This window comes from Staurois parvus, unplaced genomic scaffold (genome assembly GCF_062004578.1).
Source record: "Staurois parvus isolate SC_StPar_1 unplaced genomic scaffold, SC_StPar_1.0 ptg001008l, whole genome shotgun sequence".
Taxonomy (NCBI): Eukaryota; Metazoa; Chordata; class Amphibia; order Anura; family Ranidae; genus Staurois; species Staurois parvus.
In genome coordinates this window covers 1,456,754-1,471,673 of record NW_028318804.1, presented here as the reverse complement: position 1 = coordinate 1,471,673, position 14,920 = coordinate 1,456,754, and the positions used below count along the sequence as shown (strand labels likewise).

The following is a 14,920-nucleotide window of genomic DNA, read 5'->3' as shown; positions in this document are numbered from 1 at the left end:
AACAGGAAAGGCCTTGTAGAAGCACTGGTTCACCACTCTGCCCATCCAAGTCTGTATTGTACCTAGCGGGACAGGAAGGATGATAACATGGTATGCAGGGGGTGGAGACATGGCTACATGTCAATGCAGGCTCAACACTGGTGTCCCCAAGAATGCAATATTATGGAGATTATTCTGGTAAAAATCTGCCAGCCAAATATGACTTCATGATGTCTGAAGCTGAAAAAATGTAAGTCGTGGCTGTAGGGTTGTGGTCAGTAGTTCTGCTGTCTGTAGCACCTGCTGGGAGTTGTAGTGAAACTAGAAACTGTGTTGGTTGCCCCTCTCCATTTTAAGCAATGGTGGTAGAGTAAGGGAGCTGAAGCTGAAGCTGGGGGGGGGGGGGTGCAGCAGTCCTGAGTTTTGTTCATGAGGTCTTGTGGGTCCTTCACATCAGGTTCCTGTGCTTTAGTTAGGGGGTCAAGCAGGCCCTTCAAATCAGGCTTTTGGGCTATAGACAGCAGTCCTGGTAGGGCCCTCGTATTAGGTTCTGGGTTGTAGTCAGGGGTTCAGTGGGCCCTTTACATCAAGTTCCTTGGTTGCAGTTAGGGGACCTGGCAGTTCTTTCTCATAAAGCTCCTGGGTTGTAGTCAGCTGGTATGGTGAGCCCTTCACATCAGGTTCTCGGTATAGTCAGGGGGTCTGGTGGGCCCTTCACATCAGGCTCTCGGTATAGTCAGGGGGTCTGGTGGGCCCTTCACATCAGGCTCTCGGTATAGTCAGGGGGTCTGGTGGGCCCTTCACATCAGGCTCTCGGTATAGTCAGGGGGTCTGGTGGGCCCTTCACATCAGGCTCTCGGTATAGTCAGGGGGTCTGGTGGGCCCTTCACATCAGGCTCTCGGTATAGTCAGGGGGTCTGGTGGGCCCTTCACATCAGGCTCTCGGTATAGTCAGGGAGTCTGGTGGGCCCTTCACATCAGGCTCTCGGTATAGTCAGGGGGTCTGGTGGGCCCTTCACATCAGGCTCTCGGTATAGTCAGGGGGTCTGGTGGGCCCTTCACATCAGGCTCTCGGTATAGTCAGGGGGTCTGGTGGGCCCTTCATATCAGATTCCTGGGCTGTAGTCAGGGGCCCTCTTGGGGTCCCACCACAATAATATGAAGAAGAGTGTCTCCACACACAGGCCTGCAAATACAACTCCTTAAAGGGATGCTCCCTGAATTCCTATGTACTGTGACCCTTCCTTCACTGCGTGTCACAGATGGCATGGCTCCTTCCTGCACTGTGTATGGAGGTAGGTATGAGGTAGGTAAATGCCACACTTGTTTGGTCACATGGTCAGTACTTCCCCAGCTAAACTGGTCATGTGACTACAGCCTTGCAGGTGCAGACTCCTCCCTTCTACCCACTGCCTCCACCTCCTCCCTGAAAGCTTCCTCACCATAGCAACAGGCAACCTCCCCACTCTTCCCGTCAGCCCGGAAGAAGACGTCAGCCGGGTTCCTCTCTCTGGTCATTTCGGGGAGAGATAATACTAGTTGCGGCACTGTCACTGCAAGGAGCCGCTCTGTCCCGCCCTGAGCTGCTCTCTATGGTACCGCTCGCTTCATGAAGGTGTAGCAAGATGGCGGAGACGGAGTGAGTGCTAGTCCTTCATTACTTCCGTATTTACGATAGATAGACGTGTTACTGAGGGGAGGGGGAACCTACTGAGTGGTCTGTCCCCGAGGGGCCCCTGGGTGTCCCCTCTACTGTCATCACTGAGGGGCCCTTGTGTGCCCTCTCTACTGTTACCACTGAGGGGCCCTTGTGTGTCCCCTCTGCTGTCATCACCAAAGGGGCCCCTGTGTGTCTCCTCTACTGTCATCACCAAAGGGGCCCCTGTATGTTTCCTCTACTGTCATCACTGAGGGGGCCCCTATGTGTCCCCTCTACTGTCATCACCAAAGGGCCCCTGTGTGTCCCCTCTATTGTCATCACTGAGGGGCCCCTTTGTGCCCTGTCTACTGTCACCACTGAGGGGCCCTTGTGTGTCCCCTCTACTGTCATCACCAAAGGAGCCCCTGTGTTTCCCCTCAACTGTCATCACTGAGGGGCCCCTATGTGTCCCCTCTACTGTAATCACCAAAGGGGCCACTGTGTGTCCCCTCTACTGTCATCACTGAGGGGCCCCTATGTGTCCCTTCTACTGTCAGCACTGAGGGACTCGTGTGTCCCCTCTACTGTTATCACCAAAGGGGACCCTGTGTGTGGAATCCTGTGTGTGTTGCCAGTATTATCCTCACCAAGCGACCATTGTGTCCCCTGTACCATCACTGAGGGGCCCCTGTGTTTTCTTTCATAGTCACTAAGGGGCCCCTGAGTATCTCATGCATTATCACTGAGGGTGCTCTGTGCATCTCCTTTATTATCATTGAGGGCCCCCTATACTCTGAATAATAATTCCTATCATTTTTGTGGGCGGGGTTCTGCTGTGAACTCAATAGAAAACATGTTGTGCGTTAACCCCTAAAAAACATTCATTTGGAGAGTCCTATGTGTGATGGCTTGTGATTGGTTGTTGTATATCCTGCACACTCCCGGCTGGGCCTATTAGGATGATGTGGGATAACTGCAGGTCACATGTTCTGATTGTTGATAGACGTGATTTTGGTTTTATTCCAGGATGCGGAATGACAGCCATGGAGACTACAACATCACTCTGCTCACCACACCTGCCATGTCCACACGGCTCGTTCTACAGACCCCGGCTAAGCCCATCATCCCGGTCCAGACTGGAGTCCAGGCCCTGCAGGAGGAGCAATCCAGCGGGATGTCCATCTTCTTCAGCCTGCTGGTCCTAGGTGAGGGGTTAGCGGTGTCATCTGCTGCACAGAAAGCTGAATGACCTCTCTGAGGTCACGGGTCAGCAATATTTTGTTCAGTCATCCTCCAAACAGTAATCTTCAGCCAGCCATCATGAAACACACTGACCAGGGAAATAGGTACAACATGCCTGCATTTGGCACTCACACAGAGACCAGCTTAATAAAAGCATGAGCAGGGAAATAGGTACAACATGCCTGCATTTGGCACTCACACAGAGACCAGCTTAATAATAGCATGTATTGGTAGAACATGTCATGATTGTAAACAGGATGGTTGGATACTGAATTGTGGGCCATGGGGTGGTTAAATACAGCATGGCGGGACAATGGGTGGTTGGACATAAAGTGATATGATGAGGTATAGCTGACAATTGGGTGATTGTACATGGAATGATGGGACATGGAATGGTGGAACAGAGTGGTTAGGCTTGGGAGGGTAGGACAGAGGATAGTTGGACAAGCAGTGGTTGAACAATAGATGGCGAAAGATGGGATGGTGGTAAATAGGTAGTTTAGACACAAGATGGTGGGGCCAGGGTAGTTGGACACAGATGATGGGGCATCTGTAGTTGGACATGGGATGGTGGGGAATAGATATTTGGGCATGGGATGGTGGGTCATGGGGTAGTTGGACACAAGATCATGGGATAGTTGGACATAGGATGGTGGGGGATAGGCAGTTGGACGTGTGATCGTGGGGATATAGGTAGTTTGACATGGAATGGTGGAGCATAGGATTGTTGGACATGGAATGGTGCAGCATAGGTAGTTGGACTTGGGATGGTGGGGCATAGGTAGTTGGACATGGGATGGTGGGGCAAAGGATTGTTGGACATAGGATGGTGCAGCATAGGTAGTTGGACATGGGATGGTGGGGCAAAGGATTGTTGGACATAGGATGGTGCAGCATAGGTAGTTGGACATGGGATGGTGCAGCATAGGTAGTTGGACATGGGATGGTGGGGCATAGGGAGTTGGACATAGGATGGTGGGATATTGGTGGTTGGATAAGGCTTAATTGACCATGGGGTGGTTGAACATAGATGATAGGACATAGAGGGGCATGCTCTGGTCAGCAATATTTAGTTCAGTCATCATCCAAACAGTAATCTTCAGTCAGCCATCATGAAACACACTGACCAGGGAAATAGGTACAACTTGCCTGCATTTAGCTCTCACACAGAGACCAGCTAAACAAAAGCATGTGTTGGTAGAACATGTCATGGTTGTAAACAGGATGGTTGAATACAGAATGGTGGGCCATGGGGTGGCTAAATACAGCATGGCAGGACAATGGGTGGTTGGACATGAAGTGATATGACGTGGTATGATTGACAATGGGGTGATTGGACGTGGAATGATGGGACATATAATGGTGGTTAGGCTTGGGAGGGTGGGATGTAGGATAGTTGGACAAGCAGCGGTTGAACAGTAGATGGCATCCTCTGGTCAGTAATATTTTGTTCAGTCATCCTCCATCATGAGATTGCTGCCCTGAAACAGTGACCAGGGAAACTAGTACAACATATCTTACTTGTGGGAAAGACCACAAAAAGGTTGGTTAATCCTGAGGATTACAGAGCGTCCATTTATTATTATTTAAAAGAATATTAACATATTTTAAATATCAAATCGATGGGCATACCAAAGAGCGGCAGTAAAATCCTCCTTTTTGTTAATCCATTCACAGGTATAAAAATTCACAGAAAAGTTGACGCGTTTCTGTCCAAAAGGGCCTTAGGGAAAATTGCATCAACTTTTCTGTGAGCTTTTATCCATGTGGATGAATTAATAAAAAGAGGATTTTACTGCAGCTATCTGATAGGAAGAAAAAAGCAACCGAATGCCTGAGCTCCTGCGCTGGACGATGGACTCCACAATGTGAATATCCCCACATGTGTATGAAGGGAATGCAAGCCTTGCTGCTCTCAATGGACCAGAGAAATCCAAAGAGAACTATATATGAAAAGACAAAAAAGAGGGCACATGGGCCTAGTGCATTACCTATAAAAATGAGATTTATTGATAAAAAGTAAAATACAAGAGAAATAAAAGCAAATGGAAAGCATGTCACAAGAGATGCAGTGGTGTCCAAGGCCCCTGAAGGTGGTCTGGTGGAGGACTGTAGACCTCAGGATAGATGATGGCTGACACGTTTCGAGGTTGTATCTCTTCCTCAGAAATGCATCAGCTATCCTGAGGTCTACACTCAAATGAAAAGCATGTCACAAGAGATACAGTGGGGTCCAAGACCCCTGAAGGTGGTCTGGTGGGGGACTGTAGACCTCAGGATAGCTGATGGCTGACACGTTTCGAGGTTGTATCTTTTCCTCAGAAACACATCAGCTATCCTGAGGTCTACACTCAAATGGAAAGCATGTCGCAAGAGATGCAGTGGGGTCCAAGACCCCTGAAGGTGGTCTGGTGGGGGACTGTAGACCTCAGGATAGCTGATGGCTGACACGTTTTGAGGTTGTATCTCTTCCTCAGAAATGCATCGGCTATCCTGAGGTCTACACTCAAATGGAAAGCATGTCACAAGAGATGCAGTGGGGTCCAAGACCCCTGAAGGTGGTCTGGTGGGGAACTGTAGACCTCAGGATTACTGATGCGTTTCGAGGTTTTACCTCTTCCTCAGAAATGCGTCAGCCATCAGCTATTTTGAGGTCTACAGTCCCCCACCAGACCACCTTCAGGGGTCTTGGACCACACTGCATCTCTTGTGACATGCTTTCCATTTGACTGTAGACCTCAGGATAGCTGATGGCTGACGCGTTTCTGTGGAAGAGGTACAACCTCGAAATGCGTCAGTCATCAGCTATCCTGAGGACTACAGTCCCCCACCAGACCACCTTCAGGGGTCTTGAACCACCCTGCATCTCTTGTGACATGCTTTGCATTTGATTTTATTTCTCTTGTGAGTATTTTACTTTTTATCAATACATCTCACTTTTAAAGGTAATGCACTAGGCCCGTGCGCCCTCTTTTTGTCTTTTCATATGCAGCTATCTGATGTACCGGTCGATTTGTACGGACTCAAGAATATACACCTTCACCTTTACCTAAAACCAAAATGACAACATTGTCATCTAATATCATGACGTTCCCTTTCACACCACCGCATTCATTCTTGGAATAGCAAAGCAAACTCTCTCACCCTGCAGGAGATAATCAAACTTTGTGGAAGGTTTGAAAAACTTAAAAGACTAGCTTCTGGATAGAAGCCAGACAAAAGGGGTGGGGATAAAACTTTATTAATATAATAACACCAGGGATTAAAAGCTGAATCAATTAAATCTCAGCAAACAGGCTGGTATAAAATGTATATGTGCAAATTATGTTGTCTCAGCAAAAGCTGACAAAAATAAAAGTGAAAATATATATAAATATAATTGCAAAAAGAACGCGGAGGGGGGGGGGTTACCCATTATCAAAAATGGATAAAACAGTCCCAAAAATAAAACTAATGATGCCTGTCTAAGAAAAGACTATAAAAAATGTAAAACATATAATAATGTGTATATAAATAGAAAATGATGATAGAATCAAATACACAGATGTTCTTTAATGCTTTCCACATTGATTATGTATCATATGTAATTTTGCTATCAGTCTATCATATTGCAATTCTGTTATCCTGCCCAATTATGGGTAAAACGCATTGACGTCACGGTGACGTCACAACGCTCCCCGCCCACAGGAAAAGCCTATGTGTGCATGGACACATAGGATAACATACAGTAAAAAATACACCTGACGCCCCTAGCAGTAGCTTCGAAAATGCCCAGTGTGAATGATGCCTGTGTTGCTGCCTCTAAAATCTTACATGCTGCAATTGTGCCAAATTGTATTTAACAGCTTGTCTCTTGTGGATTGAGAACATTACCAAGCGTAAGAGCTGCATAACAGCTTGTACTGTTGATTATAATGAACTTGGTACAGTCTGGCTATATGTGAGTCAACACGTGGAACTGATTAGGTGTACGATACCCTTTATGCTGCAACTGTGCTTTTCCCATGCTTGACTGCTTGTTAAAGGTGATAATCTCATTCCTGCAGAGCGCTGATTCAAAAGATGGCTTGATTGCTTGTTATAGGCAACTATTTCATTTGTTTGCAGAGCGCTGATTCAGAAGTTGGCGTGGATATACCAACACTAAAAAAGGTTGAACCTCTCTAATATATGCCATAAATAAAAAGAATTTCTCTTGTTAGACCTGGTGAACAGGGTCCACCGACTAATATATAATAAAACCATACTGGGAAAAAATTTGGTGGACTTATACACTCACCAGCCACTTTATTAGGTCCACCTGTTCAATTGCTTGGTAATACAAATTATTAATGAGCCAATCACATGGCTGCAACCCAATGCATTTAGGCATCTAGACGTGGTGAAGATGACTTGCTGAAGTTCAAATTGATCATCAGAATGGGGAAAAAATGGGATTTAGATGACTTTGAACTTGGCATGGTTGTTGGTGCCGGACGGTCTGTTCTGAGTATTTCAAAAAGAAGGGTTTACAGAGAATGGTCCGAAAAACAGAAAATATCAAGTGAGCGGCAGTTGTGATGAAAATGCCTTGTTGATGTCAGAGGAGAATGGGCAGACTGAATGAGATTATAGAAAGGCAACAGTAACTCAATTAACCACTTGTTACAACCAAGGTATGCAGAATACCATCTCTGAACGCACAACACATCAAACCTTGCATTTGGCACTAACACAGAGACCAGCTTAATAAAAGCATGTGTTGGTAGAACATGTCATGATTGTGAACAGGATGGTTGGATACAGAATGGTGGGCCATGGGGTGGTTAAATATAGCATGGCAGGACAATGGGTGGTTGGACATAAAGTGATATGATGTGATATGGCTGACAATGGGATAATTGGACATGGAATGGTGGAACAGAGTGGTTAGGCTTGGGAGGGTAGGAGAGAGGATAGTTGGACAAGCAATGGTTGAACAATAAATGGTGAAAGATGGGATGGTGGTAAATAGGGAGTTTGGACATGGGATGATGGGCCATGGGGTTATTGGACACAAGAGGGTGGGGGATAGGGTAGTTGGACAGGGATGATGGGGCATAGGTAGTTGGACGTGGGATGGTGGGGAATAGGTATTTGGGCATGGGATGGTGGATCATGTGGTAGTTAGACACAAGATCGTGGGACAGTTGGACATAGGATGGTGGGGGATAGGTAATTTTACGTGTGATCGTGGGGCTATAGGTAGTTGGACATGGAATGGTGGAGCATAGGATTGTTGGACATGGAATGGTGCAGCATAGGTAGTTGGACTTGGGATGGTGGGGCATATGATTGTTGGACATAGGATGGTGCAGCATAGGTAGTTGGACTTGGGATGATGGGGCATAGGATTGTTGGACATGGAATGGTGCAGCATAGGTAGTTGGACTTGGAATGGTGGGGCATATGATTGTTGGACATGGGATGGTGCAGCATAGGTAGTTGGACTTGGGATGGTGGGGCATAGGATTGTTGGACATGGGATGGTGCAGCATAGGTAGTTGGACTTGGGATGGTGGGGCATAGGATTGTTGGACATAGGATGGTGGGACATTGTTGGTTGGATAAGGCTTAATTGACCATGGGGTGGTTGAACATGGAAGATAGGACATAGCGTGATTAAACACAGGATGTTTGGACGTGGAATCATGGATCATAAAGTGGTTGGATGAGCAATGCTGAGACATGAAGTGGTTGGACAAGGGTCAGGAAAGGATGGCTAAACATGGGGTGGTAGAACCTGCTCAGTCAGCCAATGTGACGTATATAGTGCGTGTCTCAGTATGAGATCTCAAACTTCCTCATTTGTAAATGGCAAACAAGTTAGCAGCATCATTTCTATACAGCAGAAGCCTTGTTGAAGTGTGTGGAAAAATGTACAAATGGAAATGTGTTCATTCCTCTCTGCTGGTCACTTGAAAACTTGCCTGAGGATTGTGCACATGTGGAGGTGGGGTTTTTTACATAATTCCGTATGCTGAGAGCCCTTTGTCTGCAGAAGATTGTATCAGGAACTGTAAATCCACTGGCAGGACAAATGATGATCCCATTGCATTCTCTGAGGGCAACAGAAGAAAAAGCTGGAAAGTTTATCACACTGAGTGACAGGAGAGAGCTGCAGTATGGGAACTGCCATCTCTTTTATTTTCTGAGCTGTGGTAGGCTGAGGAGCAGGGGCAGTCATGGTTATATTGATCATGTGACCAGTTGAAGAATAAATGGCTCTTAGCTGAAGTTGTGTCAATCACAAATGAGAATTTCGGATGTCCTCTGCTGGAAGAGTCATCCATCTGATAGATGTATCTCAGATGGTTTCATTATGGTCATGGGATGCTGAGCTTCCTGAATGTGGACTATTGTTCATCTTCTGTCCCTCCCCTCCCCCACAGAGTGTACATGACTGCTCTGGTCACCTGATCCCCGGGTGCCAGTCATAAGTCATATGGCCGAACAGTACCTCCTTTCAGATCTGTTGAGTGATTACTAAGCCCTCTGTACAGCATGAGCTGAGGACTAATGTGCAATCATCTCCCTGCTGTATTTCTCCGGAGGTCATATAACTCTGCACTTCAATCTATTTCTCCCAGTTTGTACAGAGTGTTTCCTATTAGTTACATAGAGGGAAAGGACTTATACTTCAGGGGTTTTTTTAGGTCTGCACTTTGTCCAATTCCCCCATCATTCTCCTGCATTACTATTTATTACAGGTACTTCTATAGCGCCATCAATTTGTGCAGCACTTTACATATATATTGTAGATTCACATCAGTCCCTAATCCTCAAGGGTTGTACAATCTAAGGTCCCTAACTCACATTCATACATACACATACTAGGGACAATTTAGACAGGAGACAATTAACCTACCAGCATGTCTTTGGAGTGTGGGAGGAAACCGGAGTACCCGGAGGAAACCCACGCAGGTACAGGGAGAACATGCAAACTCCAGGCAGGTGGTGCCGTGGTTGGGATTCGAACCAACGACCCGAGTACTGCCAGGCGGAAGTGCTAACCTCTTAGCCACTGTGCTGCCCATACTGTACTTCATATGTCCTGAGCCCGCAGTATATATACTCCGGAGTCAGATAGATTTGCACTTCACTTGATTCCCCTTATTATACAGAGTATTTCCTATTAGTCAGAGATAGTAAAGGACCCCTGCTATCAGCACATAAAACCTCAGAGGTCTTTTAAAATATGCCCCCCCCATCCTATGTCCAACTACAACATGGCCTACTATTCCATGTCCAATCACCCCCCCCCCCCCGTCCTCCTGCGATCATCCATGACCACTGAGAGGTAATGCGAATAATATTGATTATCTAATTAAAATGGCCTCTAAAGATCTGTGGGATGTATTGGGCAGCAAGTAAACATGTTGTCCCTGAAGTTGATGTGTTGAAACCATAGTTATCACAGTTTGTTGTGTACAGGGCTGCGTAGCCTCAGAGCAGTTGGGGTGCCCATGCTGACCCACTTCCACAGCTAAAAGCACCCAGAATGGGCATGTGAGCATCAGAACTGGACCATGGAGCAATGGAAGAAGGTTGCCTGGTCTGATAAATCACGTTTTCTTTTGTAAATGAAAAAAGTGAAAGATTCACCCCTCAATACAGAGCTACATTGTTCCTATGAGTGGCTGATCATTTGAACTGGTGAAAGGACATCAATCTGCACTAGATTCATGTTTTATGCTGTTGATATAAAGAGGCTCATTGGTTGATGGATGAACTTTGTACAAAAGGAGGATTGATTTGCACTTGTTTTGGGACTTTTTTGAGGCTGATATTGATGTTTTAATTCTTCTTTTTAGTTGTTTCACATCTTATCTACTTTTGCGAGCACTGTATTGAGGGGTGATTTTGTTCACTTGTTTAAATTTACTATAGTTGGGGGTGTGATGGCAAATACAGCAGCAACAACACTGGGGAAATTTCAGTTTCTCAGCGCAGATTTTGGGAGGGTCAAAACTACACGTTTTCTTTTACATCATGTGGATTGCCAGGTGTGAGTGGATCACTTACCTGGGGAAGAGATGGCACCAGGATGCAGTATGGGAAGAAGGAAAGCAGGCAGAGGCAGTATGGTACTTTGGGCAATGTTCTGCTAGGAACCTTGGGTCCTACCATTCATGTGGAGGTTACTTTGAGATGTAACACCTACCTAAATATTGTTGCTGAATAAGTACACCCCTTCATGGAAAGAGTATTGCCTGTTGGCAGTGGCCTGTTTCAGCAGGATATTGTGCCTCGCCACACTGCAAAAATGATTCAAGATTGGCTTGAGGAACACAACAACGAGTTTGAGGTGTTGACTTGACCTCCAGATTCTCCAGAACTCAATCCCATCGAGCATCTGTGGAATGGGCTGGAAAAACAAGTCCAATCCATGGACGCCACACTCTAAAACTTACAGGACTTAAAGGATCTTGAGGAACACAACAACGAGTTTGAGGTTTTGACTTGACCTCCAGATTCTCCAGAACTCAATCCCATCGAGCATCTGTGGGATGGGCTGGAAAAACAAGTCCAATCCATGGACGCCACACTCTAAAACTTACAGGACTTAAAGGATCTTCTACTCACAGCTTGGTGGTAGATGCCACTGCATACCTTCAGAGGTCTAGTGGCATCCGTGCCTCAATGTGTCAGGGCTGTTTTGGCTGCAAAGGGGAACCTACTCAATATTAGGTGAGTGATCATAAAGTTATGGCTGATCGCTGTATATCCTATACCGTCTGTCCTTTTGTAATTATATTCTTATAGTGATTATCATCTCCTCTGTTTTCTGCAGCTATTTGTATTGCTTTGGTCCATTTGCTTATCAAATACCGTCTGCACTTCCTGCCGGAGAGCGTTGCTGTGGTCTCATTAGGTAAGTAATGTCATATGATCTGTGTGTGGGGAGGGTTTCCATGTCACTATGCCTACTACCTTTTCACAGCTGATTTCACGTGTCTTCACAATGCAGGCGGTGTGAGGGTATAATGTATACCTGAAAGCTCACGTGTGTAATGTGTATCCTGATATCAGCTTATTTAAAGCAGAGTTCCACTCACACTGTAAAAAAATAAAAGTAGCTACAAAAACTGTAGCTGCTGACTTTTAAAAAAACAGCCACTTATCTGTCCCACGATCCCGCAATGTCCTCCCCGCAGCCTGGCTGTCCTGTGTTCCAGGCGCCGGCATCTTCAGTGTGGGCACCCGGCTGTGACAGCTTGCGGCTTTACAGCCAGTGCCCACTGCGCATGCGTGAGTAGCCCTGCGCTTCCTGAATGGTCCGTTGTTTTCTGGGACCTGTCATATGTCCCAGAAGACTACGCAGAGGGAGGGTAGGAAGACAACTTCCGATTGCCTAGGTGATGTCAGCGGAAGTGGATGCTTGTCAATTTTGGGTACTGGCTCCCCAAAGGTGCCAATCTTTAATGGGGAGCGGGGGACCAGTCTTTAAACTGGAACTTCCCCTTTTGGGTGGAACTCCTTTTTAATTGTACTATATGTATCTTGAGCTCATGTATGTGTGATGTTTATCCCAGGGTGAGGTCATGTGTGTGTGATGTATATCTCAAGGTGAGGTAATATGTGGGTGGTGTGTATCCCAGAGTAAGGTCATGTGTCTTTGATGTATGTCCTGGAGTGAGGTCATGTGTGTGCAATGTGTACCTGGGGGTAAGGTCATGTTTATGCGACATATATCCCTAGGTGAAGTCATGTGTGTTGTGTCTTGGAGTGAGGTAACATGTTCCCTGTGTTCCCTCATTGACAGGAATCTTAATGGGTGCAGTGATCAGGATCATAGAGTCTCAGAAACTGGCCAATTGGAAGGTAAGAGTGATTTACAGGGCACAGTGCAGGAGAGTTCATAGCCATTGCACAGTTCACCATTTCCCAGCACAACCTGTTCACTGTTATCTTTCTTGAGCAGGGGCGGACTGACAACTCATGGGGCCCCCGGGCAATAGGGGATTATGGGGCCCCTGTATCCTAACCCACACTCAAACCACACCCAAAAAAGCCTATTAAAGGTACCAGGAGCATCTCATGGGGCCCCCTACTGACCCTGGGCCCTTGGGCAGTGCCCGAGTTCCCAAATAGTCAGTCCGCCCCTGTTCTTGAGTAATGCCACTGGAGGTGTCATTCTACAGGACCCCTTTAAAGCTTTAACCCTTCTGTAACCCCACCAGAGGTCACAACCATTCTACAGGACCCCTTTAGTGCTCTCACCCATCAGTAACCTCACTGGAGGTCAAAGCCATTGTACTGGACCCTTTACTGCTCTCTCCCTTGGGTAACATCACTGGAGGTCACAGTCACTGTACCTGACCCCCATTACTGCTCTCTCCCATCAGTGACACCACTGGCGGTCTCAGCTATTGCTCAGTACCCCTTTCCTGTTATATTCCTTGAGTAACCCTACTGGGGACACAGCCATACAGGACCCCTTTCCTGCTCTCACCCATTAGTAAGCTCACTGGAGGTCACAGCCATTGTCCAGGATTCCTTTACTGCTCTCTCTCATCAGTTACCCCCACTGGAGGTCCTAGCTATTGTACTGGACCCTTTTACTGCTCTCTGCTATCAGTTACACCATTGGAGTTCACTGTCATTGTACTAGACCCCTTTACTGCTCTCTCTCCCATAGGAAACACACTGGATGTCTCAGCTGATGTACAGGACCCCTTTACTGCTATATTCCTTGAGTAACCCCACTGGGGGACACAGCCATACAGGGCCCCTTTACTGCTTGCACCCATTAGTAACCTTGGTGGAGGTCACAGCCATTGTACAGGACCCCCTTACCACTCTCCCATCAGTCACCCCACTGGAGGTCACAGCCATTGTACAGGACCCTCTTACTGTTGTCTCTCATCAGTCACCCCACTGGAGGTCACAGCTATTGTACAGGACCCCCTTTACTGCTATATTCCTTGAGTAACCCCATTAATGGACACAGCCATACAGGACCACTTTACTGCTTGTACCCATTAGTAACCTTGGTGGAGGTCACAGCCATTGTACAGGACCCCTTACCACTCTCTCCCAACAGTCACCCCACTGGAGGTCACAGCCATTGTACAGGACCCCTTTATTGCTTTCCCATAAATAAGCCCACTGGAGGTCCAGGCTGTTGTACTTGACCCTTCACTTCTTTCTCTCCCATCAGTAACACCAATGAGAGTTTCAATCATTGTACTGCCATATTCCTTCAGCAACCCCTCTGGTGGTCACAGCTATAGTACAGGATCCCTATACTGCCCTCACCCATTGGTAACCTTACTGTAGGTCACAGCCATTGTACAGGACCATTTTATTGCTCTCCCGCCAATAACCCCCTTAAAGGTCAGATTCATTTTACAAGACCCCTTTACTACTCTCTCCCATCAGTCAACCCCCCCCATTTCCAAGCTTGCTGAGATCTTTTGGGAACAATGTGGCCACCTCTGCTGTATGTGGGGAAAGCTGAGATATTTGTCTTTATACAGGAGGAAGAGATGTTCCGGCCTAATATGTTCTTCCTGCTGCTGCTCCCACCCATTATTTTTGAGTCGGGTTACTCACTGCACAAGGTAACTCTTCTTTTATTGTGTGATTTCTCAATCCATTAGATATGTGCCTGATTGGAATCTGTAAAATCTGTGAAAAGTCAGTATACCAGATTGCTCAAAAAATGTTCCTCATGAGATCAGAATTTGAAATGTTACCCAAAATTATAAATATACATTGGGGTTATTTCACAAGTGCTTTTTGCTGCTTTTAACAATCAACACAGGGAAGATTGTGGCTGTTTCACGAGGAAATGAAACAGAAATTAATCAGTTTAAAGCAGGGTGGATTTGATGTAAATCACAATTTAAATCGCTAGTAAAAAGGCTCGATTTAAATAATAATTTTTAAAGAGCAACTGTCATCTCTGTCCTGCAGCGGCTCCTTCTCTGACCCGCTGTTGACTCACCGACAGTCCCATTCACTTTAATGGAACGGCTGGTGATGCGGCAGTGACACAACAAGGTGAGGGACGTGGCGGCAGCAGGTGAGTGGATG

The 14,920-nt window shown here is 46.5% G+C and overlaps 1 protein-coding gene across 1 annotated transcript in view; it reads left to right on the top strand.

The window, feature by feature from the left end:
* The first annotated feature begins 1,505 nt into the window (after positions 1-1,505).
* Positions 1,506-14,920, top strand: part of SLC9A8 (solute carrier family 9 member A8) — a 52,214-nt gene continuing 38,799 nt past the window's right edge. Inside the window, exons 1-5 of the mRNA XM_089657546.1 lie at positions 1,506-1,618; positions 2,645-2,823; positions 11,673-11,753; positions 12,645-12,703; positions 14,362-14,445. Of these exons, the coding sequence (XP_089513672.1) occupies positions 1,605-1,618; positions 2,645-2,823; positions 11,673-11,753; positions 12,645-12,703; positions 14,362-14,445 (417 nt within the window). The 5' untranslated portion in view covers positions 1,506-1,604. The remainder of the gene's footprint in view (positions 1,619-2,644; positions 2,824-11,672; positions 11,754-12,644; positions 12,704-14,361; positions 14,446-14,920) is intronic.